The sequence below is a fragment of the Catharus ustulatus genome, chromosome 3, assembly GCF_009819885.2.
Source record: "Catharus ustulatus isolate bCatUst1 chromosome 3, bCatUst1.pri.v2, whole genome shotgun sequence".
Lineage (NCBI taxonomy): Eukaryota > Metazoa > Chordata > Aves > Passeriformes > Turdidae > Catharus > Catharus ustulatus.
Genome location: NC_046223.1, coordinates 19,200,925 through 19,223,003, shown reverse-complemented (window position 1 = coordinate 19,223,003; position 22,079 = coordinate 19,200,925). Strand labels below are relative to the sequence as shown.

General features: G+C 38.1%; 1 protein-coding gene across 1 annotated transcript in view; it reads right to left on the bottom strand.

Annotated features, from left to right (window-relative positions):
- NVL (nuclear VCP like) overlaps positions 1 to 22,079 on the bottom strand; it is a 38,245-nt gene that overhangs the window by 815 nt on the left and 15,351 nt on the right. Inside the window, exons 15-22 of the mRNA XM_033053943.2 lie at positions 21,906 to 22,010; positions 21,062 to 21,124; positions 19,729 to 19,848; positions 18,946 to 19,045; positions 10,378 to 10,484; positions 6,727 to 6,803; positions 5,143 to 5,231; positions 1,193 to 1,263 (exon numbers count right to left, since the gene is read on the bottom strand). Coding sequence (XP_032909834.1) covers positions 1,193 to 1,263; positions 5,143 to 5,231; positions 6,727 to 6,803; positions 10,378 to 10,484; positions 18,946 to 19,045; positions 19,729 to 19,848; positions 21,062 to 21,124; positions 21,906 to 22,010 — 732 coding nt within the window. The remainder of the gene's footprint in view (positions 1 to 1,192; positions 1,264 to 5,142; positions 5,232 to 6,726; positions 6,804 to 10,377; positions 10,485 to 18,945; positions 19,046 to 19,728; positions 19,849 to 21,061; positions 21,125 to 21,905; positions 22,011 to 22,079) is intronic.

The following is a 22,079-nucleotide window of genomic DNA, read 5'->3' as shown; positions in this document are numbered from 1 at the left end:
ATCTGTAAGATGCAGCATTTTTAGCCTTTTTTATTTTAGTTTTCCAGTATTCATAGCAAGAATTTTTGTCAGACTAAATTCATCTAGCAGATAGGAAGTAGCAGCTGGAAACAGGAAATGAGTATCTTGTACTGGAAAACATATTTCAAAATAGCTCACTGAAAAGTCTTCAGATGAATATAATTGAAATACAGGACTCTCAGACACATGATATTTAAGCTGCCTTTGAGATGCAGAATAACATTTCTGGTTAACCAGAAGGAATATGTTCTAAAACTTAACAGCTGTTGCCATGTTAGAGGAGATGTTTTGAATTTCTGTGGTTGTTTGCTTAGTGATTAGCAAAGAGAAAACAACAACTAACATCATCTAAACAGGTTCTTGGAACCACAGATCACTTTTAAATTTTTATGAAAAAGTCACTGACCATCAAAATACAATAATAATGAAAGGAAATAATTTACTAACTTCTCTCTGGGTAGTGTTACATGTGAATACATTAATGTATTTCTGGTTGCAGTACACTCTTGGCAACACATGAAGACCTTAGACACAAGCTCTGCACTAATAGCAATTCCTATACATTAACTTCAAAATTATAGTAATTAAGATGATTGAACAGCTTTCCTTTCAGTCATTAAAAGGAACAAGGCATAAGGAAACATTTACACAAACTTCCTTGACAAATCCAAATAATGAAAAGAGTGATAGGAAATAACAAAGATAATGAAGTGTGTTTTATGTCCCATCTTAAATTGACATTTCTTGAACATCAGCAGAAAGGGTTAACATCTTTGTGTGTCATCATCAGGGGGGAGGAAGGGTTGTGGTATGATGTGGTGCACTCTAAAGGCCTTGACTTCTAACTGAAAACTGAGCAGCCATAAGAGCTTAGTGCCAGGTTAATAATCAGTCTGGGAATGTCAGTGAAGTCCAAGGCACCACACAAAAAAATAACCTTGATATCTTGGTGAGCCATCTACATGCAGTGCATCATCAGCAGTTGAAAAGGGAGGCTTTAATTTCTGATCTTAAGACAAACATCAGCTTTGTTTAATGCAGAAACAGGTAGTGTCAGTTTGAAATCCATCTAAGTATGCTGCATCCTTAACCCTTCCCACCAGTCTCCAGCATCAGAAGAGGGTCCTTCCCAAGGGAGTAATGAGCCTTATACACTGGAATGTTATCTTACCTGCTTGGACACTGAAGACTTCACTTTCCTAAAAGCTTCTTCAAAGTGTTTATGAGAAATCCTGATTTCTCCTTAAACAACAAAGCATAATAAGTTACTAAAATTGCAGACAAGTGACACTCATCACTGTTCTGTGTATTTGGAGGCAGCATTCATGAAACCTAACTGAAATCCCTTAACCTTTCTGGAAGTGAATCCCTCAAATTGTGCTGCTTCCAGTTCTGGACTTCTGGACTTTTTTTTTTTTTAAAAAACATAAATTCCGTATTAAGCTTCCCTGTTATTAAGAAGTATCTAGAAAACATGTTGCTATCATTCCAATTGTACTCAATTTCTAAGCAATTTGTTTCATATTATTGCCTTCTCTGGCATTACCCAGAAGTGATGAAAGCTTTCCCTGCTACAACTCCCTGTGTTTAAGTTTATGCAAATTGCCTTTTTAACCTTAATGCAGCTATACACAGTAATTATTCCTAATAATAACCTTTTGAATAGGTTTTCTTAGTATGTTAAAACAAAAGCATACCTCAAACAAGTCACGGATTCCTCTGCTGTCACAAGCAAGTATCTTGTTTAATCTGGATTTAAGAATCCCAAGCTGCCACTACATAAAGATTCATTACCAGCTAACACTATGCACAGGTAGCAGATACGAGAGAAATACAAATTGTGGTCTTGTTTGGTGCATTCTTTTCATCTCTTTCATTAGGATGATTGTTGCTTTTGTTTCCACCTCTGCCACATGAAATGGGATGTGCCAACATGAAAAAAACCTCTTATTATATTTTGAGTCTGAGTTGAACAAAAATCTTCTGCTGGTATGGTAAAAGACTAAACAGAAAATGGAAGATAGTAAATTAAAAATGAAGTATACCTTGTCTGAGGTATTAAGCAGAAGAGCAAATAGTCTACAGTTATTATTACCTATGTTAAAGGTAAAGATGAAGGTTAATGTCCACTGAACTAAACATGCCACCTCACTGCTCTCTCATCTCACTTCTCTGGAGCTCATGTTCAACATTCCTATTACCAGATAAAATTATACCTGGAAAATTTGAAGATGCAAGTTTAAAATATCGGGAATTTAACCTGTTTCCCCCAAGGAAATGCTATTTAGCATTTAGTAAGAAAAAGGTTCAATGTGGGACTTTCCCAGAAGAGAGATTACTTTTAGACTGAGTCATTAAAACTCCATAAAACAATAAAATGAAGCAACGAGAATTTAATTTTGCTTTCACTTTTGTTTTTAAACAAATGTAATTTTTAATCAAACTGTGACAATGCTATAGAGAGGGAGAAAATCTCATTGCAATTAAGTTAGACTACTTCATGCTTATTATGTGATACAAGCTTGCCCAAAGCTTCATCATGTAGATAATGTAGCTGTGAGTAATCTAGACCTTGCCTACTTGCATTAACACGCTTTGCCTCGATTTCTGATGACAAAACCATTTAGTCTGAATAAGCAGGTACAAATATTTTAGTGTTTAAAACTATTTATATTGTTGAATTAAAATAATGAAGTATATCAATAGGTACAATCTTTAAAAAATATGACTGAAATGTACTGAAAACTGTAAATATGAAATTGGTGTTTTCCTATTTACACAGATGAGTGAGGGATAGGTGTTTCCTATCAAACAAGGAGCAGATCTTCCTTTTCAAATTCGACTGCAAAGATGCAAAAATTTATTCTCACTTGTTAAACCACACTTGCTCTTAACTGCTCCAACAACAAGTCTCAGATTCTTTGCTTAGGATCAGTCTTACAGACTGCAGGTGATATGGGAGACCACTGGCTATCTTTTATAAAAATGCACAAAAATGGCTATAGTTGACAAGGTCTGTATTTGTCACTGCAGCTGGAATAGGAGCAAGAATCTCTCCTATTATTTCTCATACTCTGTACATTCTGTGTAACTAGATCTGTTCCAAATAAATAGACAAGATTAAGCCAAACAGGTGAGTTAAGATGTCAAGGGCAAGTAGTCACCAGCAGCACATGGTGTCCTAAAGTTTCTGAGGAACTTGACTAAGAAGCTGCAAAAATTTCTGCAGTAGGGTGGGTCCCACTCTGACAGTGGTGCTGAAACCACTTTTATGCACCATCCTCAGTGGTTTGCAAAAGGGAGGCAGAAGTGAAATTCCAAGTTTGCAAATGACAGTGAACCTTTCTGGGCAGTCAATGTTGGGCCAATGATGAGGAAATCCACTTCATAAGAGTGGAAATCTGCCCAATTTTTAGGAATTTCCCCTTCAGACTTCTATGTCTGCCAATTCTCACACCACAGTGACTAACATGATCAGCATGCCTAAGCCTGTTCAGGTTGGCAGCAGAATTTCTGAATTCTCCTAAGAAATATCACAGAAAGGATAACTTTGCATTTCTCTTTCTAAAAGTACCATCAAGCAAACCACTCACTGCTGAGGGTTAAAAAAACCACACCCCTGAATTTATTCCAGAGGGAAAATATCAGGTATAACAAGAAGTTGCAACAGCTTCTCCAGAATAGAAAGGAGCAGCCCTGATTCCAAGGGATTGACTGAGGAGGACACTCAGCACCCATCCACAGCCAAACAGAGCGTGGGAGGGGAAGCAGCTGAGCGTGTCCTGCTGAACACTGAAGGAAGAACATCCCCAGTCTTATCTTGAAGATAAAAATGAACAAGGTCTCAAATCAGAAACCACCTCACCTGTTTTCATACCAATCAGGGCTGACATCTTGGAAACACAAGGACAGTCCAAGCAAGCAGCTGCTATAAACAAGCAAATCAAGCTGCACGTATATTATGGACTTGCTGGCTGCCTACACTTTCACACAGTCAGTCCTTAGGCTGCAATCCTGACTGTGAAGGCTGAATTCAAGGGATGAACAGCTTTGAATAAAGCCTGCTGTATTCTGAACAATGATAGAAATGACCAAGATAAACTCAGATATTTCTACCTCAAATCAATAGTTTTATCCAGCTACAGGAAGCAAAATGGGTAACCAAGTCATACAACAGGGAAGGTTTTTATAGCTTGGGGTTTTTTCCTCTAGTTGAACATGCTTGTTGCCTCAGAACAGGGAATACAAACACTGTGCTCAGGTAACATACAGACAAGACTGGATAGGTACTAGATCAAAAAGAATAATTTAAAGCCAGTAAAATACCAGTGTTGCTCTTAGAAATCAGGGGCATAATGAAAGCCTATGATATTTTCCAAGGACAGAATCTGAAAAGTCACAATTCCATCTTAGCTTTGCATTTTGACTTAAGGATAAAATAACAAACAAAATACTGGGAAAAAAATCTAAACAGACAGGCATTTTATATAAAAGTTTCAATCTATAATTTAAAAATCCCCAGGAAAATCCAGCTTAAACCAGCAGTTCAGACAGATAATGAAAGGGCAGAGATCATACTTGAATCAATTTATAGCTCCCTGTTAAAGTTCTGGCAAGAGGCACTGATGAGCTAAGCACCAAAGATCAAAAGTGGCACTGAGATTTTCCCAACTCCATCAGTGCTGGATGAACGTGTTCAGTTACACAACACAGCTGGGTGCCAAAGGTAGGAGATGAGGGAAGGTGCAGGTTACAGCTCTGCTCCAAATACATCAGCATAATTAGTCCTTGGTGGTGGCAGGGAAAATTGGCAAAGGGTTATTTAGTCTAGAAAACAATCAGTTTACATAACCATTCAACAGAAACTTTTCTTTAAGGTTGCAGCCTTCAATTCTCTAAAAGTAAAAATTATACTGACTTCTAGCATAACCATTTTTCCTGTAGTCTCCCATTCCTCCCCTTATGTGACGTAATTTTTGTTTGGCTCAGAAGCCAATCAGTCAGTGTTGTAGAGCTTTCACAGCCTTGTTTTCATGCTTGTCTTCAACCACTTCAAATACTTCCTATTCTATTTATCTTGTCACTGTTCAGTTAAGATTATTTTTTTTAAAGCTTTCTTACCCTTCTTGCTTTGAGTGTTCTGCAGGGCCATTTCCTGTCTCAAGGCACAAATGGAAGCCTCACGCACGAGAGCGGAAAGGTCTGCCCCTCTAGGGATACAAACAACAGCTTATTTGGGGATAAATTTCTCTTTTGCTGATGGCATACAGAAAGACAAGACACTAAAAATTACATTAAAATTTGGTTGTGCTGCCACAAAGTTTCATCTTAAGAACACTGGAAAGAGACCTGATGATTACACAGTCTGCAAACTCCATTACGAAGTGATGCCCTTCAGATTTTAGCCAAAAATTAAGATAAAATTAATGAGAAACAATGAAAGAGGCAAAAGCCCCATTCAGCATTTTTGAAAATGTCAAAGGGTTGATTAATACTGTGCCACTTCTTGGGAACATAACTTCTTTCTTTTATAAATCTTATGAAATATTCAAATGAAATCCCTGACCATTACAAAAAGGAGTTGCTCAAAGCTGCATTGATAGTAAAGTTAACATGCTCTTAAAATAACAGTATCCACAAAACATGGTCAGATCAGTTTAAGTATTTCCTTCCAGTTTTCTGGAACTGGAACAGCTGGAACTTTTCACAAGCCTTTCAGCTGGTGAAAGCCATCAAAACAAAACAAAACAAAATTTAAAAATTAACTCCCCATGCTCCACTTGGAGGAACCAGGCATAAAGTATTTAAAAATCAGAAATGAAACCCATCCACATAAAAGAAAAACCCCAAATAAACCAAAAGCAAATACATCAAAACCCTCAACAAAAACCCAAACACATGCACACAGACACAAACCCCCGAAACTGAACATACAGATAAACCCAAGCATCAAAAATCCCACAAACCAAAAACTCACAAAAACCCCACAACAAGAAACCAAACCAAACCCCCTACACACTGAACAAAAAAACCACTGTACTATAAACCAGTGAGTGAAAGGTGTAGAAAGATAAATTACTCATCTTTTCCAAGTAATACTGTGGCAAGCAGCATGTCATAAACTTTATCTTTTGTGAACTCCATAAAAACACTGAGTACTACTAAATTATTGAATAGCTTAAAGCTTTGTAAATTTTATGGACCATAACTGCCAGTAATTCTGACAGGTAAGGCCATCAAGCTTTCCCTGAAGCCACACCTTGCTATTCCCAAAGCACAAGCTGAAATGGGCCCTCATTACTTTGTCAAACGGATTGCTCTCAGCTCTGTGACACAACAAGTTGGTTATGGCAGTTTAACCAATTTGCTTTCATCACCACGTACGGGCCCACAACTTAAAGAGGGCTCTTTGGTCTTCAGATGATGCAAGAATTATAAAATAAAGCTAAAGAAAACCAAAAGGCTTCCACTGTTCTGTATTTGCAATGTGAAGACTATTCCAGATGAAGAAGACTTTAGCATGCATATATTCCCACCAACTTAATGGAAAAAAGCCTGAGGGAAAGCAAGAAAAATATCCTAAGGGAAAAGGTTTATAAAATTAAGAAACACTCTAAATAATACGAGCAAAACACAGCTGATCATGCATCAAAGACTGCTGGCACTGCACATTAAGTATGAGAGTCAAAACTGGAAGATACTCACGTGAAACAATCACAGTGCTGACTGTAAGCAATTTCCTCCAGGCTCACATCACTCTCTAGGGGAGGCCGGGTGCCATCCTGAAGAAGTTGAGGTAAGGAAAATGAGAAGGTAAGAAAACTTTTTAAAAAAATTTTTTATTACATCTGCCATCCCTGAAGTGATTAAGCTTCATTAATCAGGAGTCATATAGGGGTCTGACAGGTTTCCTGCAATATCCACAAATACAAATGTTTTAAATCTTAAACTGGCAAGAAGGACAATCAGCCTTAAAACCATTAGAAAATATTAAACAATGTTAAATTTTAAGTTGCCACCCACAGATTAGATTTTCTTTAAGGAAATGATGGCAAGCCTGCCTCAGGGCATTGTAACACCAACACTGTTCCATATGTGGGCTTATTTTTAATAATAGTTGGTTGCTTCAGCAGGTTGGTTTAGCTGAGCTTCCTCTAGTTTTACTTGGTGTTGAAATCAAACAGGTAAGCAACAGGCATGTCAGTTTAGTCTTATCACCTTTAAGACTAAATTAATTGTACATCTTCTATATTCTGGATATAGTTTTTCAAACTTAGAAGTTTTCCATTTAGATTTCAAAGGACTTTAGATATACTGTAGATTTTTGGATGCTACTTTTCCATATTATTACTGCTTCCTCCACAAAGATCCCAGAAGTGGTTTCTTTTGTTATTATTTTTGCATCTCCAACAGCAAAAGTCTTAAATGAATAAATGGTATTTGAAACTAGCCAACAAACTTTCCAAATACTATAAGCTTGGAGATGCTCCTGTTATCCTTAGACAGCAGTAAAGTATTATCATGATAGTACAGAGATTCAAGATGTGTCTTTGATCAAACAATATCTGAGTTTTGACAGGAAAGAACACTTTTATGATACAGTGATAAATTTCTGCCAGATACTCATCTGACAGAAATGCACAAATTCACATAATTATTTTCTGACTCCTTCAGAGGAACTAATATACTGCATACCTACAATACCTTCAAGAGAAAAAAATAAAGTATTATATAGTATGTGGCAAGTTAAAACACTTGAAGACTTAAAAGACAGTGAAACAGTCAAGGACTAGGCAGAATAAGGAAGCAATCTTGAATGAATCTTTAACAGTTAGAAAGGGAAAAAATCCAGAATAACACAGCAACAAAAATATAAAGGAGCAGCCTGATTTGAAAACAAGGAAGCTTCATACAATTTTATATGGGATTCTTTAGTAATTCTTACAGGAAATTGCAAGCCAGAGAGACACCTCCTTTGCTAAAAAGAAATGTTTTACCTATTGCTTTGTGGAGCAAATACATTGGGCATTTTTTGCTCTCCCTGCTCTGCTGCCAAGCTCTGTGCAGCAGAGGAGCTTGATGGAGCTTGCAGGAATGTTTAAGTACAGTAGTAACTGAAACATGTGAAGACAAGCTTCTCTTGCATAATACTCATAATTGGGAATGACTGATTCGTACAAATTAACTGAAATAAAAGTCTTTCACAATGAAGTGTCAACCTACATTTAGGCTGTCTGTCTTCCTAACAACCTGTTCTCCCCCACAAGTCCCTTTCTATCCCTCATGCTGCCTTTCTAAGTATCCATGTTTTCATTCAGCAGTCATTCTGCTTCCACATGTTGTGCCTGTATTCATTGGAGATTTCTGGGAATGCATGCCATCATTCAGTAGCCACTCACTTCTGCGCCAAACATTTTGTTTTCCCTGGCCTTGAGCAAATGTGTTCTCAAATTTTTCACACTTCCTCACCTAGAATGCACAGATGAAATCTAATAAAAATAAAGTATTTAAATTAATTTAATACATTTTCACCCTCTTCCTACTCAATTTTCTTCTTTCACATAACTCTACACATCTTTAAAGATTTAACTCCTCATTCACCACAAGGATTAGTAATCAAAACAGTCAGACTAGAGTGAATTAAGCATGCATGAAAGCATCTGGTATTCAAAAAAGCAGGATAAGCAACATGGCAACTAGTGATGGGATCCACAGAAATCAAGCACTGTGCAATGCACTCCTTCTGTCAAGAAGGCCCATAACCAGATAAGGTCACATCACAGCTGATTCGTCAGCAGAAGACAAAAATATTCTGGCAGCGGGATAATAACAGGGTTTCCACATCCCATTGCCACTCCTCTTGGTGTTATCCCAACAGGAAGATAGGACTCTAGGCACAAAAATCCCCAGGAGAAGGGAGCAAGGACCTCATCTTTTCAGCAACCTCACCCAAGATTTACAGCAGTAAACACAATTCTGAACTTGGTTCCTGACGGGAAATTGCAAACAGCTCTCCCTAACAACCAGCTGGTCATTGACAGACAAGAGGAAGCTCAAAGATAAAGTGTGGACTCATTACAGTTCCTTGTCCTGTGTTGCCCATGATTGATCCTGGCCAGGTGGGTTGGTGTGTATTGGAGGCTACGTGTGGCTGAGAGCGTGAGCAAGGGAAACCTGAGAGTGAGAGAAAGGGAGCAAAGCACCAAGCTCTGCTGCACTATTCCCTTACACCCCTAACTACCTTTAAAAATAAATTTGGTAAAATATAAATCATGATTCCTTACAGTATCCACAGATGTTACACTCAATTCCTCAACATCTCATTTAGAGCATTAAGAACAGGGTTGTAAAAAGTATTAACTGAACTATTTCTGTAAAACTTAGAAACAACAAATTGGTGTACAGCAAATGGGAGAATACTTAATCTATTTTCATCCATGAAGCAATGCTCAGAACAAATGAAGGAAAGTCTAACATCCTGAATTTGTAATGAGAGGTCACCCTCTGAACATCCATTTTGGTATGGAAGAACAGGCTGGAACAAGTTCACCACAACTTTAGGTTATACAAGTCTGGATTATCTTTTATTACAAGTACACTAAACAATTTTTGCCAGACTTCGTATAATGCTATCTTTCCTCTTTAGTAGAGACTTTGTCTGCTTTGCAGCTCAAAGAAAGGTCTGAGAGAACACCTGGTCTTAACAATCACTGTTGATTTCCTGGAAAAAAAGTAGGAGATATCCAAGTAATTCATAATGTTTTTTATGTTCTTTCTTAAGGCCTTGATTCCTGCTGTGCCACACTTGGAGAAACACTCACACAGAATTCTGTAATCCAAGTCTCTGAAGTGGCAGACTGTGCTGTCCACCACAGGGAGGACCCATGAAGGCACAGATTTTACATTTTCACATTTACTTGAACCTACAACCTCGATCATCACAAGCTTCTTTTAATCCTAAAGCCAATTAGATGTCACAACTACTGTTGAGCAAATGAAGATGGAGCTTGTGAATCATTTTGCTCAATGTCTGGAACCCCCCCAAAAAAGCTTACAAAACACTTCCAGGCCCATTACTCACTCAGATAGGAATCTTCTAATTAAATCTGTTCAAACTGTGACTAAAAAAGGCAGCAACTTCTATGCTTAACAGGTTTGCTTTACTCAAGATTCACCAACCCTTTGCAGTTCCAGAGCAAATTTAACAGCAGATGAGCTGAGGGATTATTCTGATGACCTCTTGGAATATCTGAAAATGTTTCATGAGACAGGATCCTACCATTCTTTGTAACATGAAATTTGTTTTACATCATTCCATCACGCTTCAAGATTAAGGATGTATTTCCAAATACTTACTTTGGTGATGGTCTTTAAAATAGCAAGTCGATCTTCAGGTGGTGGCAAACCCACATAGAGTGTTTTATCCAGCCTACCAGGACGCAGGATAGCTGGGTCAATTATATCTTAGGGAGGGGAAAAATAGAAAAGAATTAATCCAGAAATGAGATGCACCCTTAGGAACATCTGCACATGAGAAGCAATACATGTATATTTGTACCAAGACTCAAAGAAGCATTTGTGCCATGACTGAAGCTCTGGACATTAAAGGAGCTGACTGAAAAAGTTTCATTTTTGTCAAGTCTCTAACACCCAGTACAATTAAGCCACATCTGATCATTGATGACTCATAAATACCAGTTTCATCTCTTCAGATAAGAAAGCAACTCTATATTTGGCAAAACAGAATTAGAACGTTTTTGCTGAGGAATTCCACATTAATTATCAGCAGTTTGTTCCACTGGAAGGAACTCTACCCAAAGGGACAATGATAAGTCAAGCATAACAAGCACAGAGGGCCAATCACAGCCATCCATATGCAAACTTAATTTTATTGGTAATTTTAATTCCTACTATGTAATGGTTCTCTGAACGGTAAAACAGGAATCCCAGGAAAATACCAAAGATAGCTGCAGAGTACAGAATTTGGTTCCCAGGGAGAGCTACAGACTCTGATTTTATTATGTGTGGAGAAGTAAGAAAGCAAAAATTATCACAAATGTTTCTAGAAAACCATTTCAAGCTGAAGTGTAACAGAAATGTGTAGCTGCCTTTTAGGACCACAGGCTTCCATACTGAACGTACACAAAGTAAGTCAGGATATAAATACTGCAAGAGATACAGGCAGGGCATATAACCTGGGAAAAACCTCAGTTCCTCTCTGGATTTCAGCAGAAACTGCCTGCATGATGTTTCTCAATGCTTCTTGATGTCCTATTTCCCCATCTACCTAAACCCAATGGCTCTGTTTCACTAAGGAATTCTGTGGAGTCACCATCCCTGGAGGTGTGGCACTTGGGGACATGGTTTAGTGGTGGACCTGGCAGTGCTGTGTTAACTGGTGGATTCCATGATCTTTGAGGTCTTTTCCAACCTAAATGATTCTATGACTCTCTGCTCCTCACATTACTGTGGTGTGTAGGATATCAAAGTCACAGAAGCACTCACAGAAGATATTAAGAAATCTGTACTTTCACTATAACAGACTATTTTAAAGTATATAAACTATATAAATGTGTAAGGTAGCTACTGCAAGAGCCTCTCCCAAAAGTGACAGTTGATAGTTCCATCTAAGTCTAAAGCTGGAAATTATCAAGGCCTCCCAGTGAAGCTGCCAACACCCTGCATTGACTCTGCCCTCCTGACAAAACAGAGCTGACAAACTACTGCTTTCCTGTACATTAAAGGTAAAGGACTGGGAAAAGTGAGGCTGCTAATCTTTACTGTACAGATGTTCTAAAGAAAACAGACACCACCCAAGCCCTAAAGCAGTAGCAGGGAGGTAAAACTATGGCTTTTTTGCAAATGAAAATGTCTGCTTAACTCTGTTAACACTTGAACTACCTGATCCTACCACAGTATGGTGTTGATCCACTTGTTAAAGATGCTCATGGTTTTGTTCAAGTTGCTCTCAGTTATGCTTATCTTTTTCTTGGACAAAAGCATTTTTTTCCCCTAGGATACAGCAGTCATGGGAAGAAGCATCTATGGAAGAAAAATCATCTACTGCAAATGTGATGAGAATGGTGAGGGGGAAAAAACATAATAATTACTTGTATTGATTTAATCCAGACCAGATGAAACAAGAATCCCTGCCATGGAAGGCACAGACAAAAGCATGTTACTTATACATCTGTGCATCCTTCCAGATGACACTTTTTCTTGCTTTTGACACAAGTGCACTTTCCTGTTTCTGTGTTTCTTGTCACATTATTAATAAGAGATGACAAAGTTCACTCAAAGAATCTGTGACAAACACCAAAAAAATACACTCAATAGGGCCTGCATTACAACACCAGGCACTTGCTGATTTCCCCATCCTAACATTCCAAAAATAAAATATCAAAATATTAAATAATATTTTCAACTATTAAGCTTGCTATGGAAAATACTGTTTCCATTTTGCAGGCTGAGAACACGGTACTTGCCATTTGTCCAACAATATGAAGATACAATGTGGTCTGACGTTGCATTTATCTTTTTGTATGTAAATGATCACATTCAAAGAGTTACCGCGACTGACAGAACTAGATAAGCTGCAGTAATGGTGGTTTACAGCAACAAGACCACACCAAAGTCTGAAACACAGATCTACACTCCCCATCTCCTTATGAATTAACTAATTTCATTCTTCTGGTTCAGACCTGGGCCTGAAGTCCTTGAAAACTCAGGTCACATAACCCAGAAAATTAGTATTTACTCACTGGACAAACTTACTCATTTAGATGCTCTTTATACCCATTTAAAGAACTGAATAAGGTACTCCTTTAAGGAATTTCAAAGCATTCCACCCTGGTAAATCATAACACTCTCTCCATATCATCTTAAAACTTATCTAAACAGAAGAAAGTCAACCCATTTTAAATACATTTACCATTTTATTGAAATGAAGGTAGTTATTGCAGATACCTCTTTCAAAGCCCATTATTATGATCCCTCAAGCTGGAAGGAAAGCGAAGCATGGAAATGTGATAAAACACAGCACTCCTCTTCCAGGCAGTTGTCTCAAAGACAGAATATATTTCTATTGGGAGAAATGTCCAGTTAATAATTTCCTGCCCTTCTGAGGTGGTCAGTGGTGTTGACTGTCATTAGAAGACAGTTGTATAATTTTCCAAGTAATTTGATAAAAATTGCATAAGAAGATATTTACAGTACATCTATTCCTTGCTTTGTTTTTAAGGGTTCAAACAGGCACTAACCTCTAGAGAATTAAGTCACATTTCAGCTTGCTACACTGCCCTTCAAACTACTGCAAATTTTAACAGAATCATTATGTTCCATTGAAAGTATCTCTGCATGAATTCCTACACAGTGACATTATATTGTTCTATCTTAGAATCTCTTAGTCCCACATTCATTTCCACTTGATTATTCATGTCTTATCTCAACTGTACAGGAGCCAAGCACATTTGCAGAAGGTCATGCATACCAGCAATCACAGCTGTTGTCTAAGTCCATCAAACTTCTGCCACTCTCTCACTCCAGCTTTTAAAAATATATTTGAAGTAGACAAGATCTAGGCCCTCCCATTTGTGATGTTCTGAAATGCAGGCTCAGAAGCCCTAAAAGGTTTTCTGAGACTCCAGGTGAACGCTGCACTTAACAACTGAAGTTACTGTGAAAGTTACACAACAGTCAGGGGTTGCTGAAATGCAGAAATGTAATTTGTGTGAATTAGAACTATCATGAAAGAAATTGTTCCATGCCTCACGTATTAAGTGCTTTTCTTAGATCTTATCTTGCCTTTAATTCAGCAACATGTATAAACAGGTAAAAACATAAACAATGCCCAAACCCAAACTGTAACTATTGTTAAAGACTGGTGATTATTTTTATTGTGTTTCAAAACATGTGGTTCAGGTGAATAGCTTTAAAAAAATGAAAATAAACTTGCTAACAAAAACAGAACTCACTTAAATTAGGACTGTGCTGAAAGGTAACAGCAGAAGAGGAATTTTGCAAGAATTAATTTAAGAAAGCTAAAGAAGGAGGTCATGATAATAGCAAGACATCATCATAATTTATGTCCAGTTTAAAATCACTGTCTTGTCCTCCTCACATTACACACAGTTCCCTAGCTCCCAGGGGAAATGATGCTGATGCCTTGGTCAGCATTTCTCTAAGGAGTTTATAAATGTTCAAAGCCTGGGGAAGTAAGAGAAAAGTAGAAAGTAGCAGTATCCCATCCTGAAATTCAAACTGGTAGCTGTGGGAAATTATAGATTTAATTGAACAGTAGTGTTTGGCACTTGTGTAGTGTTTACACTGGAATTTGGGGAAGAAAGCTGAAGAAGAATATAATTATTCTGACCCATAAAGGTGCTAACAAGACAAGACATTTCTGCCTCTATTCCCACCCTACCCCTCTCTAATGATACTGAGTGCTTTAAAAGTTTAATCCTCTTCAGACAATGTCTGACATTGATTCTGCATTTAGATTGATTTGGGAATACTGCATCCCTGCTGATTTAGAAGGAGTCAAGAAATATCTCCAGAGGACATTCAAAGTCATTGAGTAAGTGCAAAAAACATGCAAATATCCTGCTTTTTAGGGCACATCAAAGGCTTTTTTCAGCACTGCCAGAATAGGAATTACCACTTGCAGATTGTAGAGGATAAACAAAGGAATCAATCTATTGTGCCTACACTTTTGCCAAAATGGGAATTAAAGCCTTCCAAGTGTTTAAAGGCTATATAAAAGAGAATCTGGTGGTCTTCTGCCATGGGGTATAAACCACCACCATTTCACAGTAACATCTTGTCCCAGGTACCAACTGGAACAACTGTGCCAGGAATGTACCCTGATGCCAAAAGTGGTTGAGCCACTGCTATCCAAACTGCAACCACTCCTACACAATAACAACAATAATAATAGCAATAACAACAGTAATAATAACTTATGAGAGAAGGCTCTTCCCATTGCACAATGATTTCAGGCTACAATACTGACAGCAAACACAACAATCATGAACAGTACCAGCCACCAACTATCAGAGCTACCACGCATGCAATCACTCTAAAAAAAGAAGCATCTTGAAAAGCCATTTTCTCTCCCAATAAATTATACTAACATGGATTAAAAACCATGAGATCTCACACTTCACAGCACTGGCTCAGTGGAAGACTGCAGAAGTTCTGCTGAGACACACATATTATTTAGATTTACATTACACAACTCCCCTCCCCAGCAGCACCTCGACTCATCACAACAATGACAGAAAAATCTCTCTTACAAAGATTTAAAAACCTTTACAGGCACCACAACTTCAATTGTTTGCGGAAACTACAGTAATTTCACGATTATAAGCCGCACTGAGTATACGCCGCACTTCCGGGTGCCAGCAACTTTTCATTCTTTGTCCATACATAAGCCACACCTGATTATAAGCCGCAGGTTACAATACAGAGTGTGATAACAGGTATCTATTCTATCACCATCTGTTGAGGGTGGGGGCAGTGAGCCTTATCTCTGTGGGAGATATTCTGCTAATGGGCCATCCATTGAAACCAGGCAGAGCATTGTTCTTTATCTTTTCACAACCCATCCTTCCTCCAGAGAGTCATTTTCTGCTAATGGCCATTGAGTCCCACTGTGTGACTGATAAAATTACTGCATCCCATTGGAAGTTGCTCCAGCCAGGGGGAAGAGCCCAACATTCCTTACCAAGATAGAAACAGAGGTTTTGGGACACTAAGGGAGCCCCTTTCTCCACTGGACTCCAGAGGAAAACCGGATTTCTCCACATCACCACTGGACCTTTAGAGGGAAACTGCACCTTCTACAGGAGCACTGCTCCAACTGAATCACATCTGTCACTGCAGGAGGATGCAGCCACCATTTAATGGGACTGCTGCCAACACCCTGCCTGATGGGGTGTCAGATTGTATTCTGACTTTGTCAGAGTTTGGAGTTTGTTTCTTTGTAGTACTGTATTTCTATTGTAATTTCCCTAGAAAAGAACTGTTATTCCTAATTCCCATATTTTTGCCTGAAAGCCCCTTGATTTCAAAATTATAATAATTTGGAGGGAGGGGGTTTACATTCTCCATTTCAAAGAGAAGCTCCTGCCTTTCTCAGCAGACACCTGTCCTCCAAACTAAAACAGCAACTTTTTGTTCTTTGTCCATATATAAGCCACACCTGATTATAAGCCGCACTTCAGGCTCGGACCAAAATTTTAGTCAAAATGGTGTGGCTTATAATCATGAAATTACTGTACTTCAATATAGTAGCCAGTCTAAGCTATGCCTGTCCTACAGGTCTCTGTTTCAGCTTTGCATTCTTAAGGTTGTTAATACTGCTTTACTATCACAGACTTCGCTGTTCTCTGCCTGCAGGGTGCTCCTTTCAACTACTCAGACCACAGCAGCAAAACTCCATTTGGTGAACTCCTCCTAAGCCCTATGAACAGTGAATAAACTACAGGAGAGACAAACCAGTTTCCCCAACTTTAACACAATTTCAGTAGAAATTGTTCTGATGAAACTCTATTTCTTCATACTGACAAATGCAGATATCACAGGAAAAATTTGTGGTCTAAACCTATCCAGAATGCTATTCATACACACAGTCCTTCTGAAGCAAGACATCCATCCTATCCAAACTGTAACTTCCAGTCGAAAAAAAAACAATTTATTAATGTTGGCAAAACAACTCCTTGTATCTTTATCAAGACAAAATCACCAAATTGAAAGATATATGTTCATCTACAAATTCAATCAATAGAAATCAATTGTATTTGTTATCCCTGCCTTTGCATTTTCTTTACATTTGGCATCTTTACCTCAAATCCACTTTTTTCACTGATGTCACTAATAATACACTGCTGGTTTCATGCCTTACACACTTCCCAGCTGCCCTTAATTCCAGAAGTAAGTTTCCAACCACAAAATAGTAAAAATGCATCCAATATAAGGCTTATACAGAGAGGGATTAACAGTTGCACGTGTCTATTTCACATATGTATGAACACCACACCTGTAAGCAAGCACTGAATCAGTGTAAACCTAGATCAGGGAGTTAGGACAAACCTGCCACACACAAATATTTATATTTTGAAATTAACATCTGACAATGTTCACCCTAACCTGGCCCTGGTGAAGCTGCTGGAGTGCTTGCACTCAGCTGCCTCCATGAGAGGAATCCTTAGCTCAAAACAGTGACACAGAGCAGCCCAAAAAAGAATTGGCCTGGTGCCCAACTGGCTGAGCAGGCACTGCAGGAAGTACAACTGGATGTGTCCCCAATTCAGAAGTCCTGGAATTCCCAGCCCAAGCTACCAGAGATAATAACAAGTCAGTAATTAGATATGAAACCCTTGAGAAACACTTCCAAATAGGGCTGCTTGAGACAAATGCTTGTAATAGCACAACTAATTAAGGGAGAGATCTCTTTCCTAAGGCAACTCGATGACACTCTCACCGACACTCTTGGTACATCCAACTGATCCATACATATTTTCTATCCATACCTTATTTTCTATTCTGCATTGCATTAGCTAGCTCAAACCAGCAAGCCCATGCCAGGAAAACCTGCCACTTTAAGTCAAACCCGTAGAGATTTAAACCCCCACTGCTCATACTTTACCACATGGAAGGCTTGAAAGTCTGTCATGGTGCAAAGAATTTGAGACATAGGAAAATCTTCCTCCAAATCTTTGGAATTTTTGACCATTGGAAAAAAGTCCCTCACCTCATAGTTGCCCACGATAGATGATTTCAGACCAAATTTTCCTTAATTTATAGAACACAGGCAGTATCAAGTATTTAAACTTTCTCATCTTCCAAATTATATCCAAAAGAGCTATGCTACAATTTTTCCTTTTAAGCCATTTCCCAGCAAAATCCTGCATCTTGTCCTTACTTAATACATGCAGGTAAGAAATAACTGTGTCTCACTGTAGGTAGAAATTTGCCAAATACATGTTCTAGGTGCAAAGGTTCTTTCCAGAATGCTGGTACCCACACCAGTATGGTTTCACCAAGGCAGACTTGTAACCCTGTATTTAATTTCAGTCGCAATATTCAGGAAAATGCTCATAACCAAGGAAGTGCAACACCTTCATGCTTGTTTCTTTCTAAATTGACAACAAATTCCTTTGCCACAGTTTCTACATGGAATTCAAATTCAGGAAAGACAAGTTTCTTGTTATATATAAAACACAAGACTTCATAATACAAAACAAACCAAAAAACAGACAGAAAGTTGCCTGTAAAACATGGTATTTGTAAAGCAGACATGAGTGTTTGGCTTATTAACTGAGAAGATGCTGCTGGAATTGCAAGAGCTACCAAAAAACTGAATAGTCAGTGAGGGAGCAAAGAACAGTTGTCAATATCCAAGCTGGACAGAACATGGAGAAACAGGAGAGTAACTTCCTAACAGAGTCAAGTGTGGAATATAGAGCCCAGGAAGCAAAAGATAAGCAAGTGGAAAAATGACTTAACAGGAGATAGATGTCTTAAGGCAAAAAAAAGCCAGATAGCAGAAAACTATAAGGCTGCTTTGGATATAAAATCAATTTAAGGAGTAAAAAAAGAAAAAAAAATACGTTTTAGGTCTCTTTTCTCCTTCTACATTGCAAGGAGATAATCCACAGCAGTCAAAGGTCTTTCAAAGCATTTTAACAGCTATGGTACCAGGTGCTAAGTGAGACACATTTTAAAGAGATTGTTTTATCTCACAATACCACATGAAGATGGAATAGATCAACTGATCAGAAAAGCTTTGGATTTTGAGCAGACACTGTAATTTTTGGTACAGAACAGGCTTAGTTACAGAACTCCAATATTTAGGAACACATGATTTTGTTAAAAGAGAACAAAGGACGTATGATTTCTTGTTTCTGACTTGTGGGTCCTTACCTGGCCTGTTGGTGGCAGCCATAATGAAAACCTGCTGCCGATTCTGCAGCCCATCCATCTCTGTGAGGAGCTGGTTCACTACCCGCACGCTGGCTCCTGACTTTGGAAGGAGAAATTCGTCAACAAAATCAAAGAAACAGTGGGAGCATGAATATTTCAAGGCAAAAGACTACTAATTCCCTGCACTGAAATACCCCTCAAAGAAAAGGTTTCTTTTTCACACTTTCAATGTAGCTTCAATGTGGATTCCTTCTCTCCTACTCTTAGTATGTCTCCATCCCAAATTCATGCTACCAACACACTCTTCACGTATTTTAACATGTGGCAAACCTTTTCTTTGCCCTCAAAACTAAAGGACTCACTTAAAGGAGTACATATAAATACTTGTACTGGTCGTTCTGATATCTACCTCAACAAGAAGACACAAAGTATCTCAAGATTCAGTTTTTAGAGGGAAAAGAGTTCTTAAAAAATGAAACCTCTGAAACAACATTTTAAGCAGGTGAGTTACTGAGAGGTAAATAGTAATTCCATAGTAGTGATATCCTATAACCAACTCAATAGCTTAACCTGAATTTCTCTGGTTATTCTATATATTTATATATGTGCACACAAAAAAAAAGAATTAAGCTTTATAAAACTCAACCAATATATTTCCCTCAAATAAAAACCTAGTAGATTGCTTTTCTTGGCAGATACCCTTCTGGGTACTTCTGTTGCCTGCAATGCTCCAAAAGCTGTAACAGAGTATTTATTTGTGGAGATATCTCAAGGCAGACTCACTTCATGGTCAGACCTCCGAGGGCACAAGGCATCAACTTCATCAAAGAATATAACACAGGGGGCTGAATTCCTGGCACGCTGGAACACCTGACGTACAGCACGTTCACTTTCACCAACATACTAAAAAAGTAAGAAAAAAACAACATTGAAACACTGTGAGACATGAAGATTTTGCTTGGAAAAAAAAATCATTAGTTTTAAACACTATTTAAGGTACTTTGGAAGGGAGAAATGCAGCTTGCTAACCTGTTTTTTTTTTTCTGACAACAGTCTCTTATCTCCGTTTCCTCACTGATCATGATTTACATGGGAACTGTCACCAGTTGACTTCTGACAATTTGCAGTACATCAAGAGTTTAATAGAATTCCTTTTTTCTGGGCAATAACTCTAACTTGCCATCATTTTGGTGATGAGAATTAACAAATACAGTCTTAATTAAGGACCCTGCTGTTCAGCTGTTCATAAAACCAATGAGCAATGTGAACACAATGAACATCTGAAGTTCATGGAGCTGTTGCCTGAAGACAGGAGCTTGGTGGTAAAAGAACTGAAAAGTCAGCCAGAATTTCACTTTGAATGCTGAATTGTAAGAACAGGGGCTGTGAAGCTGTAAATGCAAACACTGAATTTTTTCCAAACAAACATGCTTTGATACAATTTATATGTTAACACAGTCTCTGAACCACAGCCAACCATTTTCTCTGTACTCCACAAGGAAGCTGAGCTCCTCATTAGCTTAAGTGCTGCATTTCCTGCCTGTATCAGTACTTGAAGTAGTGTATCAGTACTTGAAAGTAGACATATAAAAATATTTGGGAAGAAATCAATGAAATCCAGAGTGTGGGTTTCAGCTTCTACATTACTGATAATGGCCTCCCCAGATGGGAGCTGGAGTCACCTTGCTCAGTCCAACACATTCCCTTGACTCTGAAAGGGACTGAAGTTACATCACAGCACTTATAAGTCCAGTGCTTCAAAATTTGAACTACAGCACTTTTATCTGTTGACATTTAAAATCTCCATGCTACAGAAAAGCAGTGATGATGTATGTAGCTGGTCACTTAGAAACCCTACTTCAAGTCAAGAAGGTTCTACCTGCCAGGTAACTTAAACTAAGATAAATATTTAAGCTACACAGTTGACTGTTTTCTTTTCACATGAACAACTTCTGTTAAACTTTAAGGAGAACACTGCTAAAAACTTTAAGGAAAGGTTAAATAAGGCAACTTCAGCTGCACCAGTACCAGTTGTGTAATTATCAGGAATCTTGCTTGCTCCACATTTTGGACAAGAATTCCATAAATAACATAAGCCCCCATGATTAGCACATACCATATTTAGCAGCTCAGGACCTTTGACAGATATGAAGTTCAGCCCAGACTCGTTTGCCACAGCCTGTGAAAAAAGTAAAGCCATATAGATACAGATATACAGATACAGAATGATAAAACACACACAGATTTATCATGTCTGCTTTAATTTTGCCCGTGGAGAGACAAACAAATATAAGGGGAGGAATATAGTTAGCAACTGTTTGCAAAATATAGAAAACAGTACAAAGTATAATTATATGCAATTAAGAGTGGGAGGGGAGCGGGGAATTTAGCAATGAATCCTCTCTCCCTCTCTGATGAGGCAGTTCCAGATTCACACCCCTCACACCAGCTAAAAATGTCCAACAACTATGGGAGTTAGAGATATTCAACTCCACAAGAGCACCTGAAGACAAAATGAGAAACAATCTGAAATTTGCATGATTATCTGCATTTATGTGGAGATGTGGTAAGAACTGAAATGCTCAAGAAGCAGAACAGAAGCATTTTCAGTAGAAGTTGCATAATACTCCCAAACATATAATTTAGTTACAGTAAAATATTTGGTTACAGTAAAATATATAACAGAGTGGTTATCCAATAGAGTTCTCATCTTTGATACTTTTTCCTTAATCAACTTTTCTCCATCAAGTTTTGCAGGGATTCCCTCTCCATTCAAGCAAAGTTGTGACTTCATGCAAGAAAAATCAAATAACTTGAGCACAAAGGCCTAAATTTAATTTTCTGATAAACTGTGGTGCAAAAGGCCCACTTCTTGCACTATGATCCAGACTCATCCTACAAAAACATCCATTTCAAGAAGATTCTCCAGTGTTTTTTATGATGTTTAGAAAATGCCTTACCTTAGCTAACAGTGTTTTGCCACACCCTGGAGGCCCTGCAAGCAGGACACCAGCAGGAGTAGTCAGGCCCAGAGCTTTAAACTGCTCTGGGTTTCGCACAGGCGCCTAAAAAGAAATTATCATTGTTATCTCTGGCATGAAGAAAACAAGAAACTTTTCATCTTAGTTATAGCT